The sequence below is a fragment of the Pithys albifrons genome, chromosome 15 (assembly GCF_047495875.1).
Source record: "Pithys albifrons albifrons isolate INPA30051 chromosome 15, PitAlb_v1, whole genome shotgun sequence".
NCBI lineage: Eukaryota > Metazoa > Chordata > Aves > Passeriformes > Thamnophilidae > Pithys > Pithys albifrons.
Window position 1 is genome coordinate 3128674 of NC_092472.1, and position 12483 is coordinate 3141156.

Consider the following 12483-nt stretch of genomic DNA (forward strand, 5'->3'; position numbering starts at 1 on the left):
TTCTTTCTCAGCAGCAAGTGCACCTTGCCAAATCATGTCCCATTCTGTCATCTGCCAACAACCAGAAGTATTTCCCTGCAAGCCTGTTCCCGTCCTCTATTAAAAGTAGACACTGCTCTCACCGACAAGTAGGACATTTCACTTGACCTTGTGGAACTTCATTATGTTTGTATGTGTCAGCTATTCCAGTGTTTCAAAGTCCCCCTAATTGGCATCTCTGCCCTCTCTTGAATCAACTCAGCTTCTTGTCAGCTGCAGACTTCCTGAAGGAATACTCAATCCCATTATCTAGGAAGATAAGAAGTAGTACTGGTCCCAGTAAGGACTCTTAGGGGATAACACAAGTTACAACAACCTGGTTTCCACTTGGACATTCAGCTATTTTCTACAATTCTCTGGAGGTCACTGTTCATGCAGTTCCTCATGTCACTTTGCATGAGTGCTCAGCATGTTCTGGGCAACTGTGTGGGGGACAATCTGCACACATTCTCCCTCTGGTCTGCTCATTGAAACCTTGGCTTCTGTGGGGGACCAATCAGCATTTGAAGAACTGCAGTAGAGATGCTTTTGCTTTATTACACTGCAGACAAGTGTGCCTGGGTGAGTACAAAGGCCTATGAAAGCCTTCCTCTTTACAGCTCTAAACATCACAGGTGTATGTAGGAACTGCACCTGAACTGGAACAATTGGAAAAGATGTGACCTTCTGGATAAAACCAGACACTCTGAGGTTGAGCTTTTGACATCAAGAAAGGCAAGAGTGAGAAAGACACAGAAATGAACAGGTCAGCTGTGATAACATTTCATAGGCCTCACTTAATGTTCAGAAGCAACTCAAATTGCGTGGTACTCCATCAGGCACAAGCATGTGTTATCTACGACATATGACAAGCAAGAGAATGACCAAGTTCTTCCATAACCTCACACACAGACCTGTCCTGTCTTCTCGCCAATGCTCTGCAACAGGCAGGTTTTACTGTATCCATCTCATAATCAGTAAAACTTATGATGTGATGATAATGCACTGCAATAACTACACAAAGGGAGGTCCATTTCGCTGCCTGCCACCATTCTGAGAAGAAAGTGAAGGATTCTAAAGCACACTAATGATAAACAGCCAACAGAAAAGGTTAGGAGTCATGCAAAAAAAAACTCACTAAACTAATGGCTTAGAGAGCACCTCCTGCCCCCTTTTGTTACAAACACTGTTCCACACAGATGCAACTTCATGCTTACTCCTCTTTCTCCCAACAATAACAGGTCAGTAAAACATGCTCATGTCTCCTCCAATTCCCACGTAACTCAACATTAAAAAGAGACACACAATACATTGCTAAAGGAAGCTACACTGATAATTATGAATAAGCCCATAAGTAGAGTAAATCCACAAAAGAAAAGAAAGCCATAATTCAGACAAGCTAGAAAAAGAAGCACTAGAAGACAAAGGTTTGTCACACATACTCAGAAGGACGTCTTCTTGGTCTTCATTTCAGACATTGAAATTCATTCCTGCCAGCACCTGGAAGTCCTTGAGGTCTCCCGATGTAAGTGTGGCCCCAAAAGTGTCACTCTGGACTACAGAATAGGAGGTTTCATATAAGAAAGTCATCACATCTCTTCAAGTTCTTTTCTACTCTATGGCCTGCTCAACTTCCACAACTATGAACTCATAATTTTAAACACCTTCTCATAGGCCTCTTTCTCAAGTTTAGACTTTTGAGGAAGTACAAAAGATTCTCTTTTACCTCCTGCTTTATATTCCTCACACACAAAGGTATGTCCTAGGTGACTGAAGTAAGCATTTTCTGAAAACCAATCACAATTTCAAATTCAAAAGCACTGACCAGTATTGTGAAAACGAACGAACCATAACATTCCAGGAAACAAAACCCTGAAGGAAGTGTAATTACAACTCTCAAGAAAGTCCACATTGCAGTGTGACAGGGAGATACAGAGGGATACTGGAGACTTCAAATGGAATTTATAAGCTGTTCTACCCATGCATCATGGCTCTCCATGCACAGTTATTCTTGAAATAATTTATTGCTGATGTACGATCATTGCCTTTTGGGACAGGGAAACCAGGATCACAGAAAAAATGACACAGGCCTTGATTCCAGGCACGAAATCAAACAGTGCCCTGCCAAAATCACACTGACCCACCTCATTCGCTGGTACAAAGCCAAGATCTCACCCTGCTCACTCAGCATTCTCAGTCTTTGGTCAAACTATTTACTTGAATCAATTTTTTTTTTTACATGTTATCCATGGGATAAAGAGCACCTTGGGAAACAAACCCCCAAAATATTTTTTTTCAGTGATATCCACCTTCCTACCACACAAGGCTCTGGATGAGATCCTCCCTCCCTGACAGATAATTATAATACATTTGTGGGTGTTTCAAGGATTGCCAAATGAGGAGGCACAATAATGATCATAGTTACTCTGTGAATGAAATCAAACCAAACAACCAAAATCAAAAATCTAACCAAAGGAAAAAATCCTGCAGCAGGGCATGAAAGGAAAATCACCCCAAATGTAATAATTATAGCTTCACATTTCAGATTGTGTCAACTATACGAGGTACACAGCAAAGGACACAGGTTTGTGACAGGTACACAGGAAGCTCACACAGGAGTTCACACCATAGATTGTAGTCACAGAAATTCCTTTTGATATTAAAAATGGGAAAAATCTTGGAACAGCACTGTTGTCCTAACTGAATGACCACAACAAACTTTATATTACCACTTTCCTTTTAGTACTTTCAAACTGTACCACAGTGAACTCTTCCACTACCCCTCTCTCTGGAAAGATGGAACTCTTGTCTGTTCAAAAATCACACAACAGGAAAGTTAAATCTGCAGACAGACACCGTTAAAAGTTGCACATGCACGGTCTAAGATCCCAAGCATCAAAAGCAAGTTTATGTTGATCATCCCAGTAATTTGAAAAGATGTAAAATGTTACAAAGGGCATAATCAGCAGCTTTATTACAGACACACTCATCTAACTGTCATCTCAAAGACAACATAACCCTACTTCAACATATGGGCTCTTTGGAAGTTGTGCCACTACACCACCTGTAAAGCAAAAGAATTCTGTACTCACAACTTGATCATTTGAATCAAAATGAAGCAATAAGTAAAAATAAGACACCTCTGGACTCAGAAACATGAGCTGGAACCTTGAAAATCACATATGGATTTTTGAGGCAATGGTATCAGGTCTGATCTTCCACAAACCATCAAAGGCCCATCTTCAGATCATCAAAAGAGAAAAGCAAGGAGCAAACCCCTGCCGAAAGGAAGAGACCACAACACACTCTCCTGGACTATGTAACTTGTAGTAGGTAATTAATTCAGATGCTTAGTAAGCACTGAATACACAGCTTACTCCTTCCAAAGGTCCCACATGAGATTTGTCATAAGTACATAATCCAGCTGCGAAGTTCCACAATTATGACAAAATGCAAACAAATGGGAAGAGACTCTCAGGGCTCTCCATACACCTCTGGAATACATGTCTTCAGGCCAAACAGTTTGGGAAGGAAAACACCACATTGCCTGATACTACAGGTGGGTAATGAATTGGAGGACAAGAACAGTAGTCCCTTGTGGTATTCAACAGACCCTCCTTCACAGCTCTCAGGCCTCAGATCTCCAGCCATTTCCTTTATCCAGGATACTCTTTGTCCCATCAAATTCAGAAGCCCTAGATTCCTGCACCATCTCTTTTTGCTCCACCAGCTTCACACATGATGAGATGATAATGCACTACAGTAAATCTCTTTTCATCTCTCAATGAAGGAAGACTTATTTTTCTGCTCACTGGTCTTTGAAGAAACCTCTAAGTCCTATAAGGAAAAGCAGAGCAGTGCTCTAGGAGAAACTGGGTCAGTGAACATCTGCTTAAGGGCAATCACCCTCTCCTTCTATCTCCCTCTGCACCTTGAATCTCTCCCCTCCCATGAACGCAAGGTTCTTGCAGGGACACGTGTGTATAGCCAATATCCATAGAGTTCCAGCTGACATAGGTTAACCTTCAAAGACAGGAAATTAGCAAAACACCTCTGCCATTTCTTCCTGTATTTCCTTCTCCACATAAAGCCACCTATAAATGTTTTCAAAAGACACAACTTTCAAGATGATTCCTTATCTTCGTAACAGGCAGACCGACATCATCAAGGGACCAGCTGTTCTCCAGTCTGACCTCCCTACAGGGAAACCAGACCAAGCTGAGGAATGGAAAGCTTTCTCCTACTAACCACCACTATGCATCCTAGACACATAGAAAAGCTCAGAAGAAGACAAAAGATGAGCAGCAAAGTTACAGATGGAGTTGTCAAAATTACCATCGGCAGATTTTCACAGGAGTAAAGAACTCGTGCCATTGGGAAGAACCTGTGAAGAACACAAACTCATTTACACTTCCAGGCACCATCAGTCTTACTGCATCTGCTTCCCCAACAACCTGGAAAACTGAGCGAGGACCCTACGCCCACCTCCCACCAGCCAATACTGCATCAAGAAACGAATCTCCGCTATTTTGACAGCAAGCCTGCCACCACAGAAACAGAACACGGCGAAGAAAGGGTAAAGGAGCATAAGGGGAAGCTTCTCAGACCCAGATTGGCCAGAGGAACTCACCGGGAGTGGGGCGGGGTCAGAGGGGCGGGCGCCGGCAGAGTCCTCCTCCCCGAGCAGAGGCGCGGGCTCGTCGGGCGGGGGCCGGGCCGGGAGGGTGTCGCAGCAGCTGCCGCCCGAGAAGCGGAGGTGGCTCTTACGCGAGTCGGCCGTGAGAGACACCTCGTGTGAGTAGGAGTGCAGGAAGGCGCGGACGCCGTCGATGCCCACGAAGTGCGTGGCCGGCACGCCGCGCAAGGCCCCGCTGGTGTCTGCCAGCAGCTGCGAGCGGCGCCAGCGCCTGAGGCGCAGCGCCAGCAGCAGCAGCAGGAAGGCGAGGAAGAGGCAGGAGACGGCGGCCACGGCCAGCACGAGCCAGCGCGTCAGGCTGGCGGCCGGCTCGCCCGGCGCCGCCGCGTCGGCCGCGCTGCCCAGCTCGGCCAGCAGCTCCGCCACGCTGTCGGCCAGCAGCACGGTGAGCGTGGCCGTGGCCGACAGCGCCGGCCGGCCGTGGTCCTTGACCAGCACCACCAGGCTGTGGCGCGCCGCGTCGCGGGCGAGCGGGAAGCGCGCCGTGCGCACCTCGCCGCTGTGCAGCCCCAGGCGGAAGAGCCCCGGCTCCGTGGCCTTGGCCAGCTCGTACGACAGCCAGGCGTTCTGCCCCGCGTCCGCGTCCACCGCCACCACCTTGGCCACCAGCGCGCCGGGCTCGGACGAGCGCGGCGCCAGCTCCACTCCCGCCCAGCCCGCACCCGCCGGCGGAGGAGGAGGCGGGTAGAGCACCTGCGGCGCGTTGTCGTTCTCGTCCACGATCAGCAGCCGCACCGACACGTTGCTGCTCAGCGCCGGCGAGCCGCCGTCCTCCGCCCGCACCCACAGCTCCACCTCGCGCACCTCCTCGTAGTCGAAGGAGCGCAGCGCGTATAGCGCGCCCGTCTCCGCCTGCACCGACACGTACGACGACAGCGGCAAGCCCCGCACTCGCCCCTCCGACAGCCGGTAGCGCACGCGCGCGTTCTGCCCCCAGTCCGCGTCCGTCGCCCGCACCCTCAGCACCAGCGCTCCTGCCGCGTTGTTCTCGGCCAGCCGCGCGCTGTAGCGCTCCTGCGTGAACTCCGGTGCGTTGTCGTTCACGTCTAGCACCCTCAGGGCCAGTACGGCGCTGCTCTGCAGGGACGGTGACCCGCCATCGGCGGCCCGCACTGTAAGGTTGTAGTCCAACACCTGCTCCCGGTCCAGTTCTCTGGCTGTCACCACACTGTAATAGCTACCCTGCGAGCTGTGCAGCTGAAACGGGACACCCCCGTCCAGCGAGCAGCGCACCTCGCCGTTGTTACCCGAATCGCGATCCCGGACGTGCAGCAGGGCCACCATTGTTCCCGGTGGGGCGTCTTCAGAAATCTCCCTCAGCGCTGACCGCACCGAAATCTCGGGCACATTATCGTTTATGTCTGTCACGGTGATCGTGACTTTCGCTGTGTCGAAAAGCTCTCCTCCGTCCCGTGCCTGGACCTCCAATTCGTAGGAGACACCACCTTCAAAGTCAAGGCTCTGCATGAGCGTGATCGATCCAGTCTCAGAGTCAAGATGGAAAATATGCGAGGCTTTCTCTGTGATTTTCTTCACTGAGTATTTCACCTGGCTGTACTGCCCCTCGTCGGCGTCATTGGCCATGACAGTGATGACGGTGGAGCCCACGGGTACGTCCTCCGGGACACGCATCGTGTATTCGGTCTGGCTGAACACGGGTGCGTTGTCGTTCGCGTCCACCACCGTCACGCGGATCCGAGCTGTGCCTGTCCGTGCCGGATCGCCACCATCACTTGCCCTCAGCACCAGCTCGTGAAACGCCGCCTCCTCCCGGTCCAGCGGCTTGGCCAGCACCAGCTCGGGACGCTGATCCCCGCTGGGACTTGCCTGCACGGCCAGCGAGAAGTGCTCGTCGCCGCTCAGTTCGTAGCTCAGCATGGAATTCGGTCCCGCATCCGGGTCATGAGCCTCGGCCAGGGGAAACCGCGACCCCGGGGCTGTCGTCTCGCTCATTCTCTCTTCGAGCTCAACTTCTTTGAAGCTGGGCGCATTGTCATTAATGTCCGTGATTTCCACTTCGATTTCATAGTACTTCATTTCGCCCTCCACTATCAGCTCACAGCGCAGCACGCATTGCTGAACGCTCTCGCACAGCTGCTCTCTGTCGATCCTCTCCGCTGTAACTAAATGTCCCGTCTTCTCATGCAGAGAGAAATACAGCGTCCTACCTTCGGAGACGACTTCGACACCGCTGTCACTGAACGCTGAACGCTGTGACTGCTGCAGCCCCAGGTCCTTGACCACGTCGCCCACGAACGAGCCCTTGGGCATCTCCTCGGGCACCGAGTAACGCAGCTGCCCCCACGCCGCCTCCCACGCCGCCAGCAGGACGCCCCACTGCAGGACTCGCTGCCACCGGCCCCAGCGCCTTCCCGCCGTGCACATCTCGGCCGCTCACAGCTCTCCGCCGCTGGAGCAAATAATCCTTCCTTTTCAACTCCGACCCCGGATCGCCGCTCCCGGCTGCTGTCACCGGACCCTCCGCCTACCTGAAGGATGAACCCCCCGGCGGGGACGATCGGAGACCGCCCGGACGCCGATCCTGTCAGGGACCGAGCAATCGATCGAGCCGGTCCGCAGCGGGCGGGGCTGCAGCGCTCCGACCTTCCTCTCGCTCCTCTCGGTCAACAGCGGCGCCCGCAGCCTCCTCCCGGCACTGCAGGCACCGAGCGCTGCCGAGCGATGCCCGCCCTGCCTCGGCCACGGGCAGCTCGCGGGGACAGAGTCGTCACTGAGATACTGTCTCCAGTTGCACCCACCTCCCACAAAAAGATGGAAGCGCAAGCGGCTGACCTTTCATTCACACGTATGGTCGCTTTGAACTACAATACCAAAACGCTATTAATAAATGGGGTATTCAACAGCCACTCAAGTCCCCATTCATCGCTTGAGGAAACATGAATGAGGAAAGAAGAAATATCCAACCCACTTTCCTAAGCTATCACGCAGCATTAGTCGATATGACCCTATGGAGTAAGGATCCACCTTCAACTTTACTATCTCCTAACATTTCAGACAACCCTAGTTTGGTAGACAAAAGTTTTCAACTGAACCCAGAAGTGTGGTAAATGAAAAGCTGTAGAGATGATCGATTTTGGGCAGCACAAGCTGATTGGCAAAAGCCTCCACTACACGTCTGACAACTGATGAGGCAGAAAGTGACATCGACCGCTCTTATTTCATTTGTTCATAGAAAGCTGGCATTCATACAGGTACCTTCCATCAAAAGATCTGAGGACCCAAGGAAGAGAGAGGAGAATTCACTACGAAGGAATGATCTGCACTGGGGACTGCAACACTGAAATAGCATGAAATGAAGAGGGGTTTTGCTACAGCTGTTAGCCAGGCACAAACACATGGCTTCAGAAAAGAGAGATCAGAAAGCAAAAATCTTAAACATCGAAATTCAATCACCGATTATGTGAATCTCGTGCTACACAGTAAGGATCAACCCGCATAATTAGTAACTGTAACGTAATTATCAACGTTTCAGAACACAAGATTAGAGGACAAAATACTTCAGCTGAACCTTAGCATATCATAAAAGAAAAGGTGCAGTCTCTACCTGTCTGCTCTGAGTGGAAAACGGAGGAACACAAAATGTAAATCAGAGCTTCACCTCTCTTGTATCAATTTATGCAACAGAGCCTGAAAACCAAGAGCCTTCCCACTGAACCACAAGTCCGACAGCTCAAGATGCAAGAAGGTACCCGTTTGTACCACCTATTGCTACGAGATTTAGAACCAGATTCTTAAATTCGTTCAAGGAATTAGAGACCATTACGAGCCATTCCAGCAAAGAAAGGAAGTCCGATAACCCACCGTCCCACTCGCTTATGAAGGATTCACAGAAAGTGTACGCGGACTTACACACCTGAGGTGCATCGGGATTAGCAGACGGCTCTCCCTCCACTGCATTGCTGTTAAGGCTCGGCTTGTCGCACGACTCCCCGCCAAGAAGCTCCTCCGCGGTCACGATGGGCAGCGGTGGCGGCGGCCAAACGGCCTCGGGCACGGCTCGAGGCGGCGCCGCCACACACAGGTTGTAGGAGTAGGGCAAGGTGCCCTCGCAGAAGTCGGCCGGGAAGGCGGCGCCGGCCACGGAGAAGCGCTGCGCGCCCAGGCAGCGCAGCACGGCGGGCGGCCCGGCCCGGCGCAGCCGCGCCAGCACGGCCAGCGCCACGCTGAGCAGGAAGAGCGCCGAGAGCAGCGCCAGCGCCAGCACCAGGTAGAACTGCAGCTCGGCCGGCGCGTCGGCGCCCGCCGGCCGCTCGCTCAGCTCCGGCAGCGCCTCGTGCAAGCTGTCGGCCAGCACCACGTGCAGCGTGGCCGTGGCCGACAGCGCCGGCTGCCCGTGGTCCTTGACGAGCGCCACGAGCCGCTGCTTGGCCGCGTCCCTGTCGGACACGGCCCGCGCCGTGCGCACCTCGCCGCTGTGCAGTCCCAGGCGGAAGAGCGCCGGCTCCGACGCCTGCAGCAGCTCGTAGGACAGCCAGGCGTTGCGCCCCGCGTCCGCGTCCACCGCCACCACCTTGGCCACCAGGTAGCCGGCCTCGGCCGACCGCGGCACCACCTCGAAAGGACCCGCCGCCGGCGCCGCTCCCGACCCCGCCGCCGCCCCCGCGGCCAGCGCCGGCCACAGCACCCGCGGCGCGTTGTCGTTTTGGTCGAGCACGAAGACGCGCACCGTGGCCGTGGAGCTGCGCGACGGCGTCCCGCCGTCCTGCGCCCGCACGGCCACCGAGAACTCGCGGCACTGCTCGTAGTCGAAGGAGCGCTGCGCGTACACGGCGCCGCTCCGCGCCTCCACCGACACGAGCGGCGCCGCGCCCGCCGCGCCCGCGCTGCCGCCCGCCAGCCAGTAGCTCACGCGCCCGTTGGTCCCCGCGTCCAAGTCCCGCGCGCTCACGCGCAGCACCAGCGCGCCCGCCGCGTTGTTCTCCGGCACGTATGCGCTGTACGCCGCCTCCTCGAACACGGGCGCGTTGTCGTTCACGTCCGACACCTCCAGCACCAGCTCCGTGCTGCTCGACAGCTCCGGGCTGCCCCGGTCCCTGGCCACCACCGTCACTCGGTGCTCGGCCGCCTGTTCGCGGTCCAGCGCGCTCGCTGTCACCACCTTATACGAGCCGCCCGAGGACGCCGCGATCGACAGTGGTGCCTCTCCCGACAGCTCGCACATCACCTGACAGTTCTCGCCCGAGTCCCGGTCCCGCACTTTCAGCAGGGCCACCACTGTACCAATGGGTGCGTCCTCGGGCACCGGGCTCGACATCGACAGAATCGTGATCTCGGGAGCATTGTCATTTTCGTCCGTGATGTCTATCTGCACTTCGCACTGACCAGTAAGCCCGCCCCCGTCTTTCGCCTCCAGTCCGAAGCTGTACTTGCTCTTCTCCTCGAAATCGAGGGGACCCGCAGTCCTCACCTCCCCGCTCTCGCTGTCGACGACGAATAATGCGATGACGATGTCTGGGACTTTTCTGAAGAAGTAGGAGACCCTCCCATTGGACCCCGCGTCAGCATCCGTCGCCTGCACTCGCAGCACCAGAGATCCCGCTGGGAGATTCTCAACCACTCGCGCCTGGTACACGCTTTTGCTGAACACTGGTGGGTTGTCGTTGGCATCCGTCACATTGACCCGAATCTGGACGGTCCCTGACTTCGCGGGGTCCCCGCCATCCACTGCCGTCAGTACCAGCTCAAACGAGCTCTGCTTTTCCCTGTCCAAAGCCTTCTCCAGCATTAATTCCGGCTGCTTTTTTCCACCTGAGTTCTCCTTCAAGGCCAGAGAGAAGAACGGGTTGCTGGTAAGCTGGTAAGTAAGCAGCGAGTTACTTCCCTCATCCTCATCGTGGGCCATTTCTAGAGGAAAAGTGGAACCGGGAGGGATCCATTCCCCGATATCGAGTTCCAGAGCAGCCTTGCTGAAGGTTGGAGAGTTGTCATTTACGTCTTGGATGACCACGTCGAAGTGGAAAACATTAAGAGGGTTGTGGACCAGCGCCTCGAAACTGACGGAGCAGGACGCTGACTCGCCGCACATCTCCTCTCGGTCCAGCCTCTCGTTCACGTACAGGTTCCCGTTTTCATCGCTCAAGGTGAAGTATTGCTTGTCTGCGCTTACTCGCAGCTTACGCACCGGCAGTTCGTCCGGACTGAGCCCCAGGTCCCGCGCCAGCGGCCCCACCAGCGAGCCTCTGGCCAGCTCCTCGGGAATGGTGTAGTGGAGCCGCTCCGTCGCCGCCCGGCAGCACAGGCACAGCAGCACAGCGGGCAGCAGCAGCAGCAGCAGCGCTCTGCCGCCTGCCGGCCCGCGGCTCTGCCTCCTCCTGCCCGCTGCCATTGTCGGCAGCGCTCGCCGCGCTCTGCCGGCTCCTGCCGCTTCCCGGCCTCCCTTCCAGCCGCTCTGCGCAGCGAGCTCAGGCGCCGCTGGAGCGCAGCGGGGCCGGCGCCGGCTTGTTGGCCGCTGCTGCCCGCGCCGCCTGTCGCCTGTGCTGTCCGTGCCGCTGCCGCTGTTGCCGGCGCCGGCCGAGCGAGCAGCCTGCGGGCGCAGGACGCTGCGGCGGCTGCGGCTGCGGCTCCAGCGCCGCTCGGCGGCGGCCAACAGCGGCACCCGGAGGCGCCGCCACGCCACTGCAGCCGCCTGATGGCCGCGCTCCGGGAGCCCGGGTTTGGGCCGCAAGGAGGGACTGCTCCGGCTGTGGGGTGTCTTCTCGATTCCAATCAGCAAGAGCTCTTGCTTAATGTGCTTCCTGACGCGTTTGTAACGGATGTGCACTTTAAGGGTTTTTAGATCATTATTGCGATGAATACTCAGAAGCGAATATTCATAGCAGAGTGATAAAGACAGTAGCTCATCTGCTCTTAATAAAACCAGGGGGCAACTATAGGAGAAATAACTGATATTATAGGGAAGACTTCAAGCGCATATTAGCACTGTGTAAGATATACTGAATTCTGCTGCATTCATTACGTGGGATGAATTAACCTGAGAAATGGATCAGCCTAAAGCAATGTAAGAAATCTCTGTGGTAAAATAATAGATTTACATTTACTCATTTGTTTCTACTTCTTGAGAGTTCCTGCTATTGCATCTCCATATTTGAGGGGCTGTCAGTTGGAAAATGCAAAGCTATATTGAGACTTTCCCAGGTTCAAACAAAGGGGTTTTTTTGGAGGGCTCTTTATTCATTGAATGCTCACCTCTGCCATGGGTAGGAACACTTTCCACTAGATTCAATAACCCTTAACCTCAACCAACCTGTCCTTTTTTTGGAGGGTATAATTTCTTTAGCATAAAAAAACCCATGTCACATGTGCTATCACTACAGGCCATGATGAAAAGGCTCTCTCCAATTTTTTTGAAAGCTTACTTTATAAATTGATAGTGAAAAAATATTGAAAACTCTACACAGAGGCTTCTTTTCTCCTTCCTTTATGACTTGAACTCCTTCAGCCTTTCTTCATTGCAGAGATGTTCCAGCCTTCAGACCATTTTTGTGGTCCTTCTGGGGACTCTAGCAGGTCCATGCCTTGCTTGAATATAGGCCCCAGATCTGCATGCAGTACTCCAGCTGGGGTTTCACAAAAAGAGTTCAGAAACACCTCCATTGACTTGCTGGCCATAATAGTTCTTATAAAGCATATAATAGAATTTTCTTTCTCAGCAGCAAGAGCACCTTGACAAATCATGTCCCGTTCTATCATCCCCCAGCAATCTGAAGTACTTCTTTGCAAGGCTATTCACAATGTCCCATTCTATATTA

At 53.6% G+C, this 12483-nt stretch overlaps 1 protein-coding gene across 13 annotated transcripts in view; it reads right to left on the minus strand.

Moving 5' to 3' along the window:
* Positions 1-12483, minus strand: part of LOC139678766 (protocadherin gamma-A4-like) — a 245389-nt gene that overhangs the window by 66379 nt on the left and 166527 nt on the right. Inside the window, exon 1 of one of the 13 annotated variants that reach the window (XM_071569871.1) lies at positions 8589-10837. The exons of 11 other annotated variants lie outside the window; for them this stretch is intronic. In XM_071569871.1, the coding sequence (XP_071425972.1) occupies positions 8589-10760 (2172 nt within the window). In that variant the 5' untranslated portion in view covers positions 10761-10837. Of the gene's footprint in view, positions 1-4648; positions 7165-8588; positions 10838-12483 lie in introns of those variants that run through there. One more of the 13 variants, XM_071569862.1, reaches the window with a different exon arrangement.